General features: G+C 47.5%; 3 protein-coding genes across 9 annotated transcripts in view; 2 read left to right on the plus strand and 1 right to left on the minus strand.

Annotated features, from left to right (window-relative positions):
* The window catches only part of LOC144480725 (uncharacterized), a 30,187-nt gene extending 14,852 nt beyond the window's left edge, over positions 1-15,335 (minus strand). Inside the window, exons 1-4 of the mRNA XM_078200315.1 lie at positions 15,277-15,335; positions 10,797-12,587; positions 4,744-4,763; positions 399-548 (exon numbers count right to left, since the gene is read on the minus strand). Coding sequence (XP_078056441.1) covers positions 399-548; positions 4,744-4,763; positions 10,797-12,332 — 1,706 coding nt within the window. The 5' untranslated portion in view covers positions 12,333-12,587; positions 15,277-15,335. The remainder of the gene's footprint in view (positions 1-398; positions 549-4,743; positions 4,764-10,796; positions 12,588-15,276) is intronic.
* On the plus strand, positions 155-4,158 carry LOC144480639 (uncharacterized). Of its 4 annotated transcripts, none has more exons than XM_078200236.1 (2): positions 155-187; positions 2,232-4,158. In XM_078200236.1, exon 2 carries the CDS (start codon positions 2,332-2,334, stop codon positions 3,283-3,285), a length of 954 nt encoding a protein of 317 aa, XP_078056362.1. In that variant the 5' UTR covers positions 155-187; positions 2,232-2,331; the 3' UTR covers positions 3,286-4,158. The 4 variants fall into 4 exon arrangements, with proteins under 4 accessions (XP_078056362.1, XP_078056359.1, XP_078056361.1 ...); XM_078200233.1 differs by having other exon boundaries at positions 166-233; XM_078200235.1 differs by having other exon boundaries at positions 181-302.
* On the plus strand, positions 15,103-19,363 carry LOC144480645 (uncharacterized). Of its 4 annotated transcripts, none has more exons than XM_078200244.1 (2): positions 15,103-15,210; positions 16,210-19,363. In XM_078200244.1, the coding sequence occupies exon 2, from the start codon at positions 16,540-16,542 to the stop codon at positions 17,071-17,073; it is 534 nt and encodes a 177-aa protein (XP_078056370.1). In that variant the 5' UTR covers positions 15,103-15,210; positions 16,210-16,539; the 3' UTR covers positions 17,074-19,363. The 4 variants fall into 4 exon arrangements, with proteins under 4 accessions (XP_078056370.1, XP_078056368.1, XP_078056371.1 ...); XM_078200242.1 differs by lacking the exon at positions 15,103-15,210 and adding an exon at positions 15,570-15,811; XM_078200245.1 differs by lacking the exon at positions 15,103-15,210 and adding an exon at positions 15,570-15,683.

Genomic DNA, 19,363 nt, shown 5'->3' on the forward strand with positions numbered 1-19,363 from the left:
GTTCATTGTAAACCCCACCCCCCAGCACTGACCTCTCACCCGACACCTCACAATGCCCGGGGACTGATTGACGGCAGCTCCGGGCCAATAGAGGGAGAGGAAGCTGGACGGTCGCGAGGGAGCAGCTGGTCCTCCGACCAATCGGAGTGAATGAGGGGCGGGGCTGAGTGAAGCATGCGCAGTGCGGGTAATGGCGATGGAGACATTCTTTCTCGGATCCACAATCAGTAAAGGTGGGAATGGCGGGGCGGAGGACGCGATAGACCAGGCGGGGGTTTGGAGAGGCGTCGTAAACATGTTACGTAAGCTGCGAACTCTTAAAAAGAACTGAGCGATATCAGAGGATGGTCCCGGCCCTCAGCGCAGAGCAGGGCCTCGGCATTCTCCCAGTTACAGACCCGGGTTCATCAGGGCCATCGTCATCGGGGCACGAGCAACACGGCGCGTGCGCAGTCGCCGTCTTCAGTCGGCGCACAAGCAACACGGCGCATGCGCAGTAGCCGTCTTCAGTCGGCGCACGAGCAACACGGCGCATGCGCAGTCGCCATCTTTGTTTGGGGCAATGTTTTGGAATTACCACTGACAGAATGTGAATAACTTGACCATCGACCTGCTTCACCCTTTCACTTCCAATTTCTTACTGACGAGAACAACGATATCAGGGCAGTTGCAATCATTTATATTCATATTGTGTCTTTAACATAATAAAACAGCCCCAGACATTTTCTCACAAATATTAGACAGTGACATTTGATACTGAGCTATATTAGGACAGGTGACCAAATGTTTGGTCAAAGAGGTGGGTTTTAAAGAAAGCAGAGGTGATGGACAGGCAGAGAGATTTGAAGAAGAGATTGCAGAGCTTGTGGCCTGTGCAACTGAAAGGATGATTTGTAATGGTATAATGATTAAAACTGAGAATGCTCAAGAGGAATTAGATTATCGTTGAGATCTCAGAGGAGTGTGTGGCTGGAGAAGATTACAGACACAGGAATGATTGTAACCATGGAGGAAAACAAAGATGAGAATTTTAAAATTCTGATGCTTCTTAAAAGGAAGCATTTGTAGATCAGCAAGCATAGGGGCGATGGGTGAACATGATTTGGTGTGAGTAAGCATATGGGCAGTTTAGGATGGTTTGGAGGGGGTTGCTTAATGTTGGAGGCCGGTTGGAACTGTATTGGAATTGTTTAGTCTGGAGGTAAGAAAGGAATGGATGATGGATTCTGCAGCGACATGATGGCACAGTGGTTAGCACTGCTGCCTCACAGTGCCAGGGACCCGGGTTTGATTCCCAGCTTGGGTCACTGTCTGTGTGGAGTTTTCACATTCTTCCTGTGTCTGCGTGGGTTTCCTCCGGGTGCTCCAGTTTCCTCCCATACTCCAGAGATGTGTGGATTAGGTTGATTGGCCATGCTAAGTTGCCCCTTAGTGTCAGGGTTTAGCAGGGTAAATACATGGGGCGATGGGGATAGGGCTGAGGTGGGATTGTTGTCGGTGTGGGCTTTATGGGCCGAATGGGCACTGTAGAGATTCTATGATTAACTGAGGCTAAGGCAGAGTTGGGGGATGTTACTGAGGTGGAAATAGATGATTTTGGTGATGATGTGGATATGTGGTCTAAAACTCTTCTCAAGTAAGACACCATGGTTGTGAACAACTTAGTTCAGCTTCAGATATTTAACATGGAGAGGGCGGAGTCAGTTGTGAGGGTGGTGAAGTTTATCATGGGGACTGAAGACAATGACTCCAGTCTTCCCGATATTTAAATGCTGGAAACTTCTGCTCATGCAGTAATTGATGTCAGACAAGTCAGGATGTTGTATGAGTTGGAGGGGAACTAGGAGGTAATGATCTTCACATGCACCTACTACCCTGGTCCAGCTAAATGGTGGAGGTTGAGAGATTAGGACATTCTGTCAGAGTTCTGGTCAGGATGTAGATGTAGAGAAACCCTCTCCTTCACCCTCTGCTTCTTCCACCTCTCTCTCACCCCTTCGATAGATATTGGTTCATGTGTCAGTCCAGACCAGGTGGCAGGTTTCCTTCCCTGAAGCACATGAGTGAATCAGTTGGGTTTTTATGACGATCCAGCAGCTTTCATGGCCACTTTTTCTTAATGCCGGCCCCACAAATTACCCCATTCATTCAGCTCAATTTCACAACCTGTTTTTGTGTGTTCTCTCTCACTCCCTTTTTTTCTGTTTTAAATCAATTTCATCGTGTCTTAGAAGATTAGGATTTGCAGTTGGGAAACTGAACCAAATTCCACATCAGGATCTCACAGAGTCGCCTAAATTTTTGTGACCGGAATACCATCGGATTTTGAACATGGAAGGAAAAAGCACCGTTCACAGTGGGGAGAAACCATACTCGTGTTCCGTTTGTGGACAAGACTTCAACCAGTCATCTGGCCTGTTCAAACATAAATGCAGTCATGATGGGGAGAAGCCGTGGAAATGTGGGGTCTGTGGGAAGGGATTCAATTACCCATCCCAGCTGGAAACCCATCGGCGTGGTCACACCAGGGAGAGGCCGTTCACCTGCTCGGACTGCGGGAAGGGATTCACTAAGTTATCCACCCTGCAGAATCACCAGCGCACACACACTGGGCAGAGGCCATTCACCTGCTCTTTGTGTGGGAAGGGATTCACTCAGTCATCCACCCTGATTAAACACAAACTAATTCACACTGGGGAGAGACCATTCACCTGCTCTGTGTGTGGAATGGGATTCACTCAGTCATCCACGCTGCTGACACACCAGCGAGTTCACACCGGGGAGAAGCGATTCACCTGCTCTGAGTGTGGAAAGGGATTCACTCACAAATCCACCCTGCTGACACACCAGCAAGTTCACACGAGGCAGAGACCATTCACCTGCTCCCAGTGTGGGAAGGGATTTGTTAATTCATCCATCCTAATTACACACCAAAGAGGCCACACTGATGAGAGACCGTTTAAGTGTCTGAAGTGTGGGAAATGTTTTAAAACCTCGCAGGAACTGGTGTCCCATCAACAAGTTCACACTGACGAGAAACCATTCAGATGCTCTCACTGTGGGACTGGGTTCAGGCGATCATCTCATCTCACTGTCCATCAGCGGGTTCACACCGGGGAGAGACCATTCACCTGCACCAAGTGTGGGAAGAGATTCACTCAGTCATCCGCATTGCTGAGACACCAGCAAGTTCACACCGGGGAGAGACCGTTCACCTGCGCCAAGTGTGGGAAGAGATTCACTCAGTCATCCGCATTGCTGAGACATCAGCAAGTTCATAAATAACTGGAGATTGGATGTTGTTGTCAATCACACTGTGGTCTGCACCTGCTGATGTTAATAAACTTCAGGCCAGTTATAGAGGTGAATATTCTGGACAACATTCAAATACACCGTCTTTGTGTTAATGTATTCGCTGTTGTCTTTTTAAAAAATCTGTGAATGGTTCTCCTTTTGAAGGGCCTCTCTCCCGTCTCCTCCGTCCTCATCTTCAACAACAAGTGTGAGGAGCTCGTGGAGCTTCTTTGTCTCTAAGATTGAGACAATCTGATCAGCTGCCTCCCTCCCTTCCACTGGACCACCAGACAAAACTCTCTCTGAAATTTCCCTTTTTCCAAGTACTGAACTCACATCTTTCTCCAATTCTTCTGCTATCTCCCATCAAACCCTCTCACTGCTCATCTTGTCCATGAGACCTCCCTTCATCTCCCTTTACCCTCTAAACCACTGATAACCCAACTTCCCCACATTATCTAATATTGTCAATGGTTCTCTCTTTTGACACTGTCCCTCTCATCTGTAACTCACCTTCACTGGTAAATCTCCTCTGCACCCCCTCCAATGCAATCACATCCTTCTTATAATGTGGCGACCAGAACTGCACACAGTATTCCAGCAGTGACCTCACCACAGTTCTATGCAACTCCAACATGACTTCCTTGCTTTTGTAATCTATACCTCAATTGATAAAGGCAAGTGTCCTACATGCCTTTTTCACCAGCCTACTAACATACACTTCTGTCCTCAGAGATCTATAGACAATCACACCCAGGTCCCTTTGTTCCACAGAGCTTACTAGTGTCATGCCGTTCATTGAATTTTTCCTTGTCAAATTACTCCTTCCAAAAAGTGGAGCACTCTGAGCAAACCTATGCAGACACAGGGAGAACGTGCAAACTCCACACAGAGAGCTGTGGCACGGTGGTTAGCACTGCTACCTCAGAGTGCCAGGGATCCGGTTCAATTCCGGTCTTGGGTGACTGTGTGGAGTTTGCACGTTCTCTCCGTATCTGCATGGGTTTCCTCCGGGTGCTCAGGTTTCCTCCCACAGTCTGAAAGACATGCTGGTTCGGTGCATTGGCCGTGCTAAATTCTCCTTCAGTACACCCAAACAGGTGTCGAGTGTGGCGACTAGGGGATTTTCATAGTAACTTCATTGCAGTGTTAATGTAAGCTTACTCGTACTACCTGAGCCCAGGATTGAACTCAGGTCCCTGGCGCTGCTGATCACTGTGCCACCCTGCTGCCTGTGTTTTGAAAAATCATGTTAAAATCTGGAACTCAGATGGAACTATAGATTGGTGTTGAGTGGGAAGGTCTGGATCACTGCATTACTCCAGAGTGCCTTGGAATCAGATTTACAGAATGGATTCCTGTAATAGCAACAATCCCATTGCTATATGTTGGTCAGACTGAGGAAAGTATTTAAACTGGACACCACAGGTGTGTTAAAGGATAACGTACTCATGGAATTTATGAACTATCTGAAAGAATATTGAGAGCAAAGAAATGAATCTGGAAAATTGTAGTCACTTCACGTTGTTCCAGGAGAAGTGGGATTAGGTTGTGTAGATGTCAGGTTTTACACAGCACACAGTCAGCCTGTGGTTTCACCCTGGATGAAGAATCTCTGAATTGTACCATTCAAATCACTCAATGGTTTTATCAGGGGCCAGAATGTCTGCTCAGAAAGAGGAAGGTTGGTGTGAAACCAATGAGAAGTAACACACACACTCACAGACACCCTTACACACACACTCACAGACACCCTTACACAGACACCCTCACACACACACAGACTCTCAGATGCCTCAAAATATCTCCTGTTACTTTATTCTTAGTTTTTTTGAAATAAATCCTGAATGAATTATAAAATCACACACAAATACTTGTTGAGCTTCTCCTGAAAGACATCGATACTGTTCATTTCACTCCCTGTGGTCATGATTTCCATATTCTCACCACTCTTTGGGTGGAGAAATTTATCTTGGATTTCCTATTGGGTTTCTTGGCGACTGTCTTGTATTGATGGTCTCCAGTTTTGCCTTTCTCCAAAAGAAGAAACATTATTTCAAAACCTTTTATAATTTTGAATCCCTCTATTAGGTTCCCCCTCAGCCTTAATTTTTCAAGAAAGCGTGAGCGTGTCAATCCTTTCCTGATAGATAACCAAACACACAGTTTAAAAATCATTTATGGGATGTGGACATCGCTGGCTTGGCCACCATTTATTGCTAACCTCAGATTGACGTTGAGAAGGTGGTGGTGAGCTGCTTTCTACATTTCTGGTATCATCATTAAAAATCATCTCTGTACCTTTCTCCAGTGCAGAGATATCTTTTTTATAATACGGTGACCAAAATGGCATGCAGTGGTCGGTAAGATTCTTGATCAGGGAGTCACAGGTTATCCAAAAGTGGTTTGAGCTTATCCATGGTTTTAAATCAGAATATTAAGAAGCAACAATTTAAAAATGATGCATTGTAAAAGGGGGGAAAAAAACAGAAGACCCATGGCAGGTGACTAGCTGGGGTCTCAGCACTGATCCTGCATTACCCCAATAATCACTGCCTGCCAGTTGGAAAAAGACCTGTTTACTCTTACTCTATTTACTGTCTGCCAACAAGTTTTCAATCTCAATACATTCACCCCAATCCCATGTGCTTCAATTTTTATGAAGAAGTTGCTGTGTTGGTGGACGAGGGGAATCGGGTTCACATTTTCTATCTCCGGGCATAATCATCAACAACTTGTATTTACACAGAGTGTTGTGGGGCTGGAGGAGGTTACTGAGATACTGAGGAACTTTTTTAAATTAATTTTTACTGGATATAGGCGTCACTGACTGGGCCAGCATTTCTTGCCCATCTCTAACTGCCCTCCATTTCAGAGGGCATTTGAGAGTCAACCACATTGCTGTGGGTCTGGAGTCACATGTAGGCCAGACCAAGTAAGGATGGCAGGTTTCCTTCCCGAAAGGACATGACTGAACCAGAGTGGTTTTGACAACGATCAACAATGGTTAAGGTTTGTCATTAGACTTTTAATTCGAGATTTTAATTGAATACAAATTTCACCATTGACTGTGGTGGAATTCGAACCTGGGTCCCCAGAGCCTTACCCTGAGTCCAGTGATAATTCCACTGTGCCACTGCCTCAACTATTGATCCAATTGCGTCTTGGAAGTGCAGCCTCATTGCGTCTTGGAAGTGCAGCAGAGAGGGAGAGATTCGCGAGAGGAGTGCTGCGGGTAAGCGCTGTTATTTTTAACTTACTTTTTCACGGGTTTTTTCTTTAAAAATATCTAAACCCGGAAGTGGTCGCGCAGGGAGGTCTGGGAGAGAGAGATTTTTTTTCCCCAATAAATTGGAACAGAGAGGAATCCCGATACTCTACACTTGTAGAGTATCCCACCCTCCCTCCTCCTCTAACCTAAAAAAAAGACCCAGTGAGAGCAGGGCTTTGGAGAAAACAGGAGGAGGAAAGGTAAGTTTAAAATTTTCATTCACTTTTTTTTCCCTGTGTGTTTAAAGGGGCAATTATGAGTGTGAGGCCAGTATGTTGTTTCCAATGTAGGATGTGGGAGGTCCTGGAGGCTCCTAGCCTCCCGGACGACCATATCTGTGCTGGGTGTGTTGAGCTGCGGTTCCTAAGGGAACATGTTAGGGAACTGGAATTGCAGCTCGAGGACCTTCGCCGGGTTAGGGATAGTGAGGAGGTCATTGACAGGAGCTATCGGCAGGTGGTCACACCGGGACCACGGGAGGAGGGTAACTGGGTAACAGTGAGGAAGGAGAAAGCTCAGTTGATGGTGAGCACCCCGGTGGATGTGCCCCTTAATAATAAGTACTCCTGTCTGAGTACTAATGGGGTGGACAGCCCACCTGGGGGAAGCAGCGGTGGCAGTGTCTCTGGAGCTGAGCCTGGCCCAGTAGTGCAAAAGGGTAAGGAAAGGAGGGTAGTGCTAATTGGGGACTCTACGGTGAGGGGGTCAGATAGGCGTTTTTGCGGACACAGACGGGACTCTCGGATGGTGGTTTGCCTCCCTGGTGCAGGGGTCCGGGATGTCTCTGGTCGAGTCCCAGAAATCCTGAAGGGGGAGGGAGAGGAGCCGAAGGTCGTGATGCATATAGGTACTGCTGACATAGGTAGGAAGAGGGAAGGGGTCATGAAAAGAGAATATAGGGAGTTAGGTAGACAGCTGAGAAAGAGGAATGCAAAGGTAGTAATCTCGGGATTGCTGCCTGTGCCGCGGGAGAGTGAGAACAGGAATCGGTGGAGAATGAATGCGTGGCTGAGGGACTGGAGCAAGGGACAAGGATTTGGGTACTTGGATCATTGGGACCTCTTTAGGGGCAGGTGTGACCTGTTTAAAAAAGACGGGTGGCACTTGAATCCCAGGGGGACCAATATCCTGGCGGGAAGGTTGGCTAAGGCTACTGGAGAGACTTTAAACTAGAAAGGTTGGGGGGAGGGAATCGAAATGAGGGGACTGAGAGCGAGGAGGTTAGCTCGCAAATAGATAAGGAATGTAAACAGGGTAAGAGGGAGGTTAGACGAGTGATGGAGAAGGGAAGTGCTCAGGCTGAAGGTCTGAGATGTGTCTATTTTAATGCCAGGAGTGTAGTGAATAAAGTGGATGAGCTTAGAGCGTGGATTGCTGCTTTGAATTGTGATGTGGTGGCCATTACGGAGACTTGGATGTCTCAGGGACAGGACTGGGTGCTTCAGGTGCCGGGTTTTAGATGTTTCAGGAAGGACAGGGAGGGAGGCAAGAGAGGGGGGGGAGTGGCACTGTTGATCAGGGATAGTGTCACGGCTGTAGAGAAGGTGGACGCCGTGGAGGGATTGACTACGGAGTCTCTGTGGGTGGAGGTGAGGAACAGGAAGGGGTCGGTAACGTTGCTGGGTGTTTTCTATAGGCCGCCCAATAGTAACAGAGATGTTGAGGAGCAGATGGGGAAACAGATCCTGGAGAGATGTAGGAATAACAGAGTTGTCGTGATGGGAGATTTTAATTTCCCAAACATAGATTGGAATATCCCTAGGGCTAGGGGTTTGGATGGAGAGGAGTTTGTTAGGTGTGTCCAGGAGAGTTTCCTGACACAGTATGTGGATAAGCCTACTAGAGGAGAGGCTGTACTTGATCTGGTGCTGGCTAATGAACCTGGACAGGTGGAGGATCTCTCAGTGGGTGAGCATCTTGGGGATAGCGATCATAATTCTATCTCCTTCACGATAGCATTGGAAAGAGATAGGATCAGGCAGGCTAGGAAAGTGTTTCTCTGGAGTAAAGGGAAATACAGTGTCATCAGGGAGGAAATTAGACGGGTAAATTGGAAGGAGGCATTCTTGGGGAAAAGTACCGAAGGAAAGTGGAGGATTTTCAAGGAATGTTTGTCTGGAGCTCTGCATGACAACGTTCCGATGAGACAGGGGGGTGTTGGTAGGGTACGGGAACCGTGGTGCACGAAGGTTGTGATGAACCTGGTGAATAAGAAAAGAGAGGCGTACAGAAGGTTCAGAGAGCTAGGAGGTATTAAGGATTTAGAGGAGTATACGGGATGTAGGAAGGAGCTTAAGAAGGAAATTAGGAGAGCGAGAAGGGGTCATGAGAAGGCCTTGGCGGGTAAGATTAAGGAGAATCCCAAGGCTTTCTACAAATATGTCAAGAGTAAAAGGATGAGATGTGAAGGCATAGGACCCTTAAAAGGTGAAGGGGGAAAAGTTTGTGCGGAACCGTTAGAAATGGCGGAGCTGCTTAATGAATACTTTACCTCGGTATTCACGGTGGAAAGGGATCTGGGTGGTTGTACTGCTGGTTTGCGGTGGACAGAAAGGATCGAGCATGTGGACATAAAGAAAGAGGATGTGTTGGAACTATTGAATGGCATCAAGGTTGGTAAGTCGCTGGGACCGGATGGGATGTACCCCAGGTTACTGTGGGAGGCGAGGGAGGAGATTGCGGAGCCTTTGGCGATGATCTTTGCATCGTCGATGGAGACGGGAGAGGTTCCGGAGGATTGGAGGATTGCAGATGTGGTCCCTATATTCAAGAAAGGGAACAGGGACAGCCCGGGAAATTACCGACCGGTGAGTCTAACCTCAGTGGTTGGTAAGTTGATGGAGAGGATCCTGAGAGACAGGATTTATGATCATCTAGAGAAGTTTAGTATGATCAAAAGTAGTCAGCACGGCTTTGTCAAGGGCAGGTCGTGCCTTACAAGCCTGGTTGAGTTCTTTGAAAATGTGACCAAACACATTGACGAAGGAAGAGCGGTGGATGTGGTCTATATGGACTTCAGCAAGGCGTTCGATAAGGTCCCCCATGCAAGACTTCTTGAGAAAGTGAGAGGGCATGGGATCCAAGGGGCTGTTGCCTTGTGGATCCAGAACTGGCTTGCCTGCAGAAGGCAGAGAGTGGCTGTGGAGGGGTCTTTCTCTGCATGGAGGTCAGTGACCAGTGGAGTGCCCCAGGGATCTGTTCTGGGACCCTTGCTGTTTGTCATTTTCATAAATGACCTGGATGAGGAAGTGGAGGGATGGGTTGGTAAGTTTGCTGACGACACCAAGGTAGGTGGTGTTGTGGATAGTTTGGAGGGATGTCAGAAGTTGCAGCGAGACATAGATAGAATGCAAGACTGGGCGGAGAAGTGGCAGATGGACTTCAACCCGGATAAGTGTGTGGTGATCCATTTTGGCAGATCCAATGGGATGAAGCAGCAGTATAATATGAAGGGTACCATTCTTAGCAGTGTAGAGGATCAGAAGGACCTTGGGGTCCGGGTCCATAGGACTCTTAAATCGGCCTCGCAAGTGGAGGATGCGGTCAAGAAGGCGTACGGCGTACTGGCCTTCATTAATCGAGGGATTGAGTTTAGGAGTCGGGAGATAATGCTGCAGCTTTATAGGACCCTGGTTAGACCCCACTTGGAGTACTGCGCGCAGTTCTGGTCACCTCATTACAGGAAAGATGTTGAAGCCATTGAAAGGGTGCAGAGGAGATTTACAAGGATGTTGCCTGGATTGGGGGGCATGCCTTATGAGGATAGGTTGAGGGAGCTTGGTCTCTTCTCCCTGGAGAGACGAAGGATGAGAGGTGACCTGATAGAGGTTTACAAGATGTTGAGAGGTCTGGATAGGGTCGACTCCCAGAGGCTATTTCCAAGGGCTGAAATGGTTGCTACGAGAGGACACAGGTTTAAGGTGCTGGGGGGTAGGTACAGAGGAGATGTCAGGGGTAAGTTTTTCACTCAGAGGGTGGTGGGTGAGTGGAATCGGCTGACGTCGGTGGTGGTGGAGGCAAACTCGTTGGGGTCTTTTAAGAGACTTCTGGATGAGTACATGGGATTTAATGGGATTGAGGGCTATAGATAGGCCTAGAGGTGGGGATGTGATCGGCGCAACTTGTGGGCCGAAGGGCCTGTTTGTGCTGTGGCTTTCTATGTTCTATGTTCTAATTGTTATTGTTTATCTCAGGGCGCAGAAACAACAGAATCCAACTTTGCCGGTCACACATGAAGTCGTCTATGTTTCAGCAGGCTGTAATACTGATTAAATCCCTTCCCACACATGGAGCAGTTGAAAGGTTTTGCCCCAGTGTGAACTCGCTGGTGTCTCTGCAGGCGGGATGGATCAGTGAATCCCTTCCCACACAGGGAGCAGGCGAACGGTTCTGTCCCAGTGTGAACTCGCTGGTGTCTCTGCAGGCTGGATACCTGAGTGTATCCCTTCCCACACACAGAGCAGGTGAATGGTCTCTCCCCGGTGTGAACTCGCTGGTGTCTCTGCAGGCAGGATGAATCAATGAATCCCTTCCCACACACAGAGCAGGTGAACGGCCTGTCCCCTGTGTGAATGTATTGGTGTCTCAGCAGGTCAGACGACTGAGTGAATCTCTTGCCACAAATGGAGCAGGAGAACGGCTTCTCCCCTGTGTGAGTGCGGCGGTGTGTCCGGAGGCTGGATGACTCGGTGAAAGCCTTCCCACACTCGGAGCAGATGAACGCCCTCTCCCCGGTGTGAACAGGCCGATGTCTCAGCAGGTGTTGTGAAGAAGCAAATGCTTTCCCGCACACAGGGCAAGCGTAAGGCCTCTCCCCTGTGTGAACACGCTCGTGCATCACAAGCTGGGATGAACAAGGAAACATCTTCCCACACACGGAGCAGAGGAATGGCCTCTCCCCAGTGTGAACTCGCCGGTGCCTCAGAAGATAGTAAGACCGAGTGAATTCCTTCCCACACACCGAGCAGGTGAACAGCTTCTCCCCAGTGTGAACTTGTTGGTGTGTCAGCTGGTCAGTTGATTGAACTTCTTCCTTTCTACACATTGAGGAGGTGAATGGTTTCCCTCCAGTGTGAATACTCTTGTGTGTCAAAAGGCGTGAAAATCGAGTGAATCTCTTCCCACACAGGGAGCAGAGGAAAGGCCTCTCCCCAGTGTGAACTCGCTTGTGTGTCAGAAGATGAGATGAATGAGCAAATCTCTTCCCACAAACAGAACAGGGGTACGGCTTCTCCCCGGTGTGAGTGCCCTGGTGTCTCAGCAGACTAATCCTTCTTTTGAAGGTCTTCTCACATTTAAAGCATTTAAAATGTCTCTTCTGAGAATGAACCAGTTGGTGAACGGTGCAGTGGGAGGACTGAGTGAATCTCTTCCCACACTGGGAGCAGCTGAATGGCCTGTCCTTGGTGTGAACTTGTTGGTGCTCAGTGAGATGCACTGAGTCACTGAATGACTCTCCACAATGAGTGCAGCTGAACGGTCTCTCGTGTGTGTGAAGGAGCTGGTGCTCTGCAAGGCGGGAGGACTGGCTGAACCTCTTCCCGCAGTGGGAGCAGCTGAACGGTCTCTCGTCAATGTGAAGGAGCTGGTGTTGGGCCTGTTCCTCAGACGTCTCAACGCTGTCCCCAGAGTCAGAGCTTTGAAGAGGCTTCTCATCAATGTGATCGAGTTGGTGAGCCAGCAGGTTGGACGAACACATGAATTTCTTCCCACACACGGAGCAGGTGAATGAACTCTCACTGTTGCGAGCTCGCTGTCGTGTCAGCATGTTTACCAGCTGATCAATCCCTTCCCACACGAGGAGCAGATGAACGGATTCTCACCAGTTTCCAACTGAGATGGTCAATTAAATCCCTTCAGATGCACAAATTTTCAGATCCCGATGTTTTTTTTTAACTGGTCGGTGCAACATCGTGGGCCGAAGGGCCTGTTCTGCGCTGTAATGTTCTATGTTCTATAACCGATTGACTCTGTCTGACGTGAGATTCGATCATCCAGACTGCAGATCCTTCTCTTCAATTTCCTGCAAAATAAGTTTACAAAGAATTACATGGATGGCAGAGTGGTTAGTACTCCTGCCTCACAGCACCAGGGACCTGGGTTCGATTGTAGCCTTGGTTACCTGTCTGTATGGAGTTTGCACATTCTCCTCGTGTCTGTGTGGGTTTCCTCCGGGTGCTCCGGTTCCCTCCCACTCTCCAAAGATGTTCAGGTTAGGTGGTTGCCCCTTTCTGTCCCAAGATGTGTAGGTTAGGGAGATTAGCGGGGTAAATATGTGGGGTTACGGGAATATGCCTGGGTGGGGTGGTCTGAAAGGCCTCCTTCTGCACTGTAGGGATTCTATGAATACATGAGATACACAAAACACAAACAGGCCAGTCTATTTTTTAAATTCATTTTTAACGGGGTGTGGGTGTCGCCGACTGGGACAGCATTTATTGCCCATCCCCAACTGCCCTCCATTTCACAGGGCATTTGAGAGTCAACCACATTGCTGTGGGTCACATGTAGGCCAGACCAGTTAAGGCCAGCAGATTTCCATCCTTAAAGGACATCAGTGAACCAGATGGGCTTTTACGACAATCAACAATGGTTTCATGGTCAATATCAGACTTTTAATTGAATTTAAATTTCACCATCTGCTGTGGTGGGATTCGAACCTAGGTCCCCAGAACATTATCCTGGGTCTCTGGGTTGCTAGTCCAGTGATAGTTCCACTGTGCCACTGCCTCCGCCGCCACCCTCCCACCCCTGCCCTGATCTGTACTGGAATTTCTAATCCACACAAATCTCCTCTCATTCTGCTCACCTCAACTCAGCTTTTCAGCTCAACTTTTTAATCCTTTTTCTCTCATGTTCTCATCTGGTTTCCTTTTTAAAGCATCTAAGGTATTTGTCTCAACCACTTCCAGTCGCAGTGAGTTCCATATTCTAACAACTGTCCGAAGAAATAAATATCTCCTCCTGTTGATTTATTCGTCTGTGTTGTCTGTTCATGGTTCCCAGTATTGGAAACACCAACAAGTGGAAACATTCCATTCACAGCTACCTACTTATCCCATTCAGAAAGCCTATATCAGAAGAGACAACTCTTGGTTTGAGCTTGTTGTGTGTAAATCCTCCCTTTCTAACCCCCTGTTTAAGAAAAAGTGTCCAAAATCCATCACGATAGAAAATCGCAATATTATCTCAGGTACAAGTAATTCAGAAAGCTATTATTTATTATGAGGGGAATTGAGTAAAAGCAGGGAAGTTATGTTTCAGTTGCACAGGGCATTGGTTAGACATATCTGGAGCAGTGTGTACATTATCGGTTTCCTTATTTAAGGAAAAATATGAGTGCATATTATTCTTTAACTGCTTTATGAGAAGCAGTTCATAGTAGGTTTAGTAGATTAATACCTGGAAATGGGTGGATTGTCCGATGAGGAGCAGTGAGACAGTCTCTGCTCGAGTTTAGCTTCTGCTCGACTTCAAAAGAGTAAGAGGCAACTTAATTTAAACCTTCAAGATTCTGAAAACTCTTGACAGGGTGAATATGGAGAGAAAGGTTAAAGCAAATTACTGCGGATGCTGGAATCTGAAACCAAAAGAGAAAATGCTGGAAAATCTCAGGAGGTCTGGCAGCATCTGTGAGGAGAGAAAAGAGCTGAAGCTTCGAGTCCAGGTGACCTTTTGTCAAAGCATAAAAAAGGCATAGAAAGTGGGAGATATTTACACTGTGAGGGAATGAAAGATGGGTCCAAGCCACAGGAACCAGGGGAAAGGATGCTAATGGCAGTCCATAGAGAGTATAGAAGTGTGAATGGCCAAACAGCAGAGAAGCTGAAGAAGTTGTGATGGATGAAGATGTTGGGGGGGGGTGGATTGGAGGGAGGAAAAATTGAGAAAAAGGGGGAAAGGCGAAGCAAAGGGGGAGAAAAGGTGCTGCCTGACCTGCTGAGACTTTCCAGCATTTTCTGTTTTGGATCTGGAGAGGATGTTTACTCTCAGGGGAGAATCTAGGGAGTCGCTGTTTTAAAAAACAGCATTGCCCATTGAAAACAGAGATGAGATGTTTTTCTCTCAGAGGGTCATGAATCTTTGGATTCACGTTCTTCAAAAGTGGAAGTAGAGTCTGATTTCAATTAGATAAATCTCTTGGGGCGACAGGGATCAGGGTATTGAATTTGATAATCAGCCATGACAATAATGAATGGCGGCGCACGCTCGAAGGGCCGAACGGCCGACTCCCAGCTTCTATTTTCTATGTATGTTTCTATGTAAACATGAGGAGCCTGGGGCTGAAGTGTAACCAAAAGCTGTGTAACAGCTTTAGGTAACTATACAGAGTTTGCAACCTCTCAGACTGAATATGTACATGGCCCATGGACTCATCGAGGCTGCAAACAGCAGCTGCAGCCTGGGTGGGTGAAGCTGTTTAGAAACCTATTGCTCATTGTGCTATAGGACCGGGAGCTAGGACCTGGAGGGGAAGCAGAAACATGAAGCCCCGCCCACTCGATGTTGCGTCACCGAGAACATGCGCTCTCCTCCCTGCTGAATCAAGATGGCGGCCGTTAACCTGAGTCTCGTCTCGGGAAAAAGACCGGAAGCTGCAAACACAGACCGACGGGCTCATTTTCGAGATTTGAGGCTTTGACCAGGTATTTAGAAACCCTCGACGTCCATCCGCCGGTTCCATTGCTCCCTCTACGTTTCCGCATCCTTACCGGCTGCTGATGAGACAGAGGAACTTCTCTCCGATTGCGATCACCCACACTGCGTGCTGCAAACGCCGTTGCTTACTGCGCATGCTCCAGACTGTAACATTACTGCGCAGGCGAACCCCTTCCCGTGCGTTCCATGGGGACACCTCAGCCCCGCCCTTCGTTCAGTCCGATTGGATGGAGGACCAACCGCTCCCGCTCGGTCCTCCAGCCCCGCCCCCTATTCCTATTGGTCCGGAGCGGCCGTCAATCAGTGCCCGGGCATTGTGATGTGGAGCATGCGCAGTGTCATTGCTGGCCTTGGCGCTTGTTTGTCCCGGAGAAGCGGAGTCAGCGTTAGGCGGTGGCTGGGAGGATTTGGAAACACTTTGTGGATCCGCAAACCCTTCAGAATCATTGTCAGCTCCCTGGTTTGCATCTGCGGGGCTTCTCCCTCCCTCCCTCCCGGGAACAGGCCCAGGTTAACGGCCCCATCCTGGCTCAGCCACTGGAGGATCGTTCACATCAGAGGATGGGGGAGGGGGACAATAAATAAGAGGTTACACTTTGGCCTCAAATCAATGAGGACTCTGATTTCTGGGAAGGAAGGAAACCCTGGGAGGTGGGCGGGGAGGATTCACAAACACCCGCTGGAGGCCCCAACACCCCCAATAAGACCCATTGGTTTTATTGTCAGTCTGCAGACAGGAGCTGGAGAACTGAACCCAGACAGAGGAGAGGGAGGGAGAAAACTGGGAGTGGAGGAAAGAAATGGTGAGATGGGTTTGGATTTCAGCCCAGGGAGGAGGGAGAGTGTGTGGTACAGGGATTTACTGATTTGGGGGAACAAGAGAGGCAATTTTCTTTTTAGCATGGCCAATCAACCTAACTCGCACATCTTTGGACTGAATTTCTATCTCGATTGACCGTGACGATTTTTGTTAACTCCTTTTACAGGTGAGGTGAGGAAACATCACATAAAAATCAGATTGAGTATCGACTTATTTGGACCTGAATATCCTGAGACTTTGAACGTGGAAGGAGAAATATTTGTCTGTTCTGCCTGGAGGAGAAGATTTCAAACATCAGTGTGACTGGAAAAGCACTGAGACACACACACCCAAGTGAGAGTGTTCCAGTGAACTGACTGGAAAAAGCTTAAACCAGTTACAGAGCCTGAAGAAACATCACACCATTCACAGCTGGGAGAAACTGTACATATGTTGTGTGTGTGGACAAGACTTCAACTGATCATCCAACCTGGAGAGACACAAGGACACTGGCACTATGGAGAAACCATGGAAATGTGAGGACTGTGGGAAGGGATTCAATTATCCTTCCCATCTCGAAACTCATCGTCGCAGTCACACAGGAGAGAGACCGTTCATCTGCTGTGTGTGTGGAAAAGGTTTTGTTCAGTCACAACACCTGCAGTCACACCAACGCTCTCATTCCAATAAGAGACATTTAAAATGTTCCAACTGTGAGAAGGGCTTTAAGAGCAAAAAGCACTTGAAACAACACCAACACATTCACACTGGAAAGAGGCCGTTCATCTGTTCTGTGTGTGGGAAGGGATTCACTCAGTCAGCCACCCTGATGAGACACCAGCAGACTCACACAGGAAAAAGGCCGTTCACCTGCTCAGTGTGTGGGAAAGGATTCATTCAGTCATCCACCCTGCGGAGGCATCTGCGAGTTCACACTGGGGAGAGGCCGTTCCCTTGCTCCAAGTGTGGGAAGGAATTCACTCGGTTAGACACTCTCAGTTTGCATCAACATGTTCACACTGAAAAATTACTTTTTAAACATTACGAATGAGAGAAGAGTGAGTTGCAGACACACCAATGCATTTGTGTTGAAGAGTGGATGCTCACCTGCTCTGTCTGTGGGAAGGGACTTATTCAGTCACAACACCTATTGAGACATCAGTAAGTTTTTGTGCAAGGGTGGGATTCTGTCAATCACTTCCATTGTGTGTTTCTGCTCATGTTAAACTCCAACCCTGTTATAGGAGTTATTGATATTCTAGATAAATGTCACTAAGTCAGTTTTTATGGAAATGCGCAGTGCTGTGTTAATATTTCTCCAATGGAAGAGGAGACTAATTGATGTCCTGCTACCAGCTTCATTTTGGGGCCTTTTATCATTTCGAACTCTAGATTATTTCAGTTCTGACGCCTTCGGTTATTCTCATGGACAATTCTCAGCTCCCCATATTTTCCAGAGTGTCTCTCCTGGCGCTGGGATCCAGGGAAGTTATCGGTCACAGTCCTGTGATCAATAAAGCTAAAACCAAATCTGCTTGTTGTTTCTGACTCTTGGACTTCACCCCTGTCCCAAAACATCTCTCTCTTCTTTGATGTGTGAATGGAACATGATGCCTGCAAACCTGGTTTAAATTGAAATCGTCTCAGCAAATTTAACAGGAGCCTGCAGGCTGATGAGACAGTGTAACACTGTCAGTGTGTTCCTCTGCTGCTCTGTATTTAACAGGAGCCTGCAGGCTGATGAGACAGTGTTACACTGTCAGTGTGTTCCTGTACAGCTCTGTATTTAACAGGAACCTGCAGGCTGATGAGACTGTGTTACACTGTCAGTGTGTTCCTGCACTGCTCTGTATTTAACAGGAGCCTGCAGACTGATGAGACTGTGTTACACTGTCAGTGTGTTCCTCTGCTGCTCTGTATTTAACAGGAACCTGCAGGCTGATGAGATTGTGTTACACTGTCAGTGTGTTCCTGTACAGCTCTGTATTTAACAGGAGCCTGCAGGCTGATGAGACAGTGTTACACTGTCAGTGTGTTCCTGTACTGCTCTGTATTTAACAGGAGCCTGCAGGCTGATGAGACAGTGTTACACTGTCAGCATGTTCCTCTGCTGCTCTGTATTTAACAGGAGCCTGCAGGCTGATGAGACAGTGTTACACTGTCAGCGTGTTCCTCTGCTGCTCTGTATTTAACAGGAGCCTGCAGGCTGATTAGACTCTTCTCCAGTCAGTGTGCTCCTGTACAGTGGAGCCTTTGCTGTTATGAAATGTGGGTGAAAAGTAATGAGCCTCATATCCTTGCTCATGTTGCTGTGATTGTGCAGAAAGGGGATGTGTAAAGAGCTGGTCTTTGTGTGGAGATATGAACCAAGGAAATGGTATCTGTTTGTGACAGTGACACAACCTGTGCTCACACTCAGAACAATGCACAGATATCATTCTGGTTACAGTTTGAACAGGGTCAGATCACAACTGTCGTGAACAATTTAAACAGGAATATCTCTCGTGTAGCTGCAGCTTGTTAGATCAGAGCTGAGGAGGAGAGAGTTCTGAATCCACTGTATTATCTCTGTTCTGCAGACTGGGTAACTTTTTAAATCGAATGATATTTCATTCAAGAAACAGGCTCACAGCCACAAGGCTGAATTGCTGTGTAACTTATATCAAAAAATCATAAAATTCAGGTACAGACCAAATAATCATGTTAAACACATGGAAACCTGTGACAATCCAGTAATAATAACAATTAACAAATTCACCAGGTAATAGGGAAGTGGTAGACAGGATATTAAAGAAGGAATATTGAATTAGATTATGTTAAAATTACAGACCAATACACCATTACAGGCTCGGGGATGCAGATAAATTTCATATAAAAGGCAGGCAGTGGCAGAGTGATATTGTCGCTGGACTAGTAATCAAGAGTCCCAGGTAATACTTCAGGGACCAGGGTTCGAATCCCACCACGGCAGGTGGTGAAATCTGAATTCAATAAAAATCTGGAGTTAAAAGTCTCATGACCATGAAACTGTTGTCGATTGTTGTAAAAAAAACCCCATCTGGTTCACGAATGTGTTTAGGGAAGGAAATCTGCCATCCTTACCTGGTCTGGCACATCTTTGACTCCAGATTCACAGCAATGTGGTTGACTCTTAAATGCCCTCTGCAATGGCCTAGCAAACTCCTCAGTCCAAGGGTAATTAGGGTGGGTACTAAATGCTGGCCAAGCCAGTGACATCCACATCACATGAATGAATAAAAAATAAGTATTTCACTGAGTACTGGAACCATGTGAGGAATTACTCTGTCTGTATTATTGCAGTGCTGTTAATAAAGTCAGTA

This window comes from Mustelus asterias, chromosome 30, assembly GCF_964213995.1.
Source record: "Mustelus asterias chromosome 30, sMusAst1.hap1.1, whole genome shotgun sequence".
NCBI lineage: Eukaryota > Metazoa > Chordata > Chondrichthyes > Carcharhiniformes > Triakidae > Mustelus > Mustelus asterias.

Excerpts from the sequence above, each read along its gene's own strand:
- LOC144480645 (XM_078200244.1), top strand. The coding sequence starts at position 16,540 with ATGGAGAAACCATGGAAATGTGAGGACTGTGGGAAGGGATTCAATTAT.
- LOC144480639 (XM_078200236.1), top strand. The coding sequence starts at position 2,332 with ATGGAAGGAAAAAGCACCGTTCACAGTGGGGAGAAACCATACTCGTGT.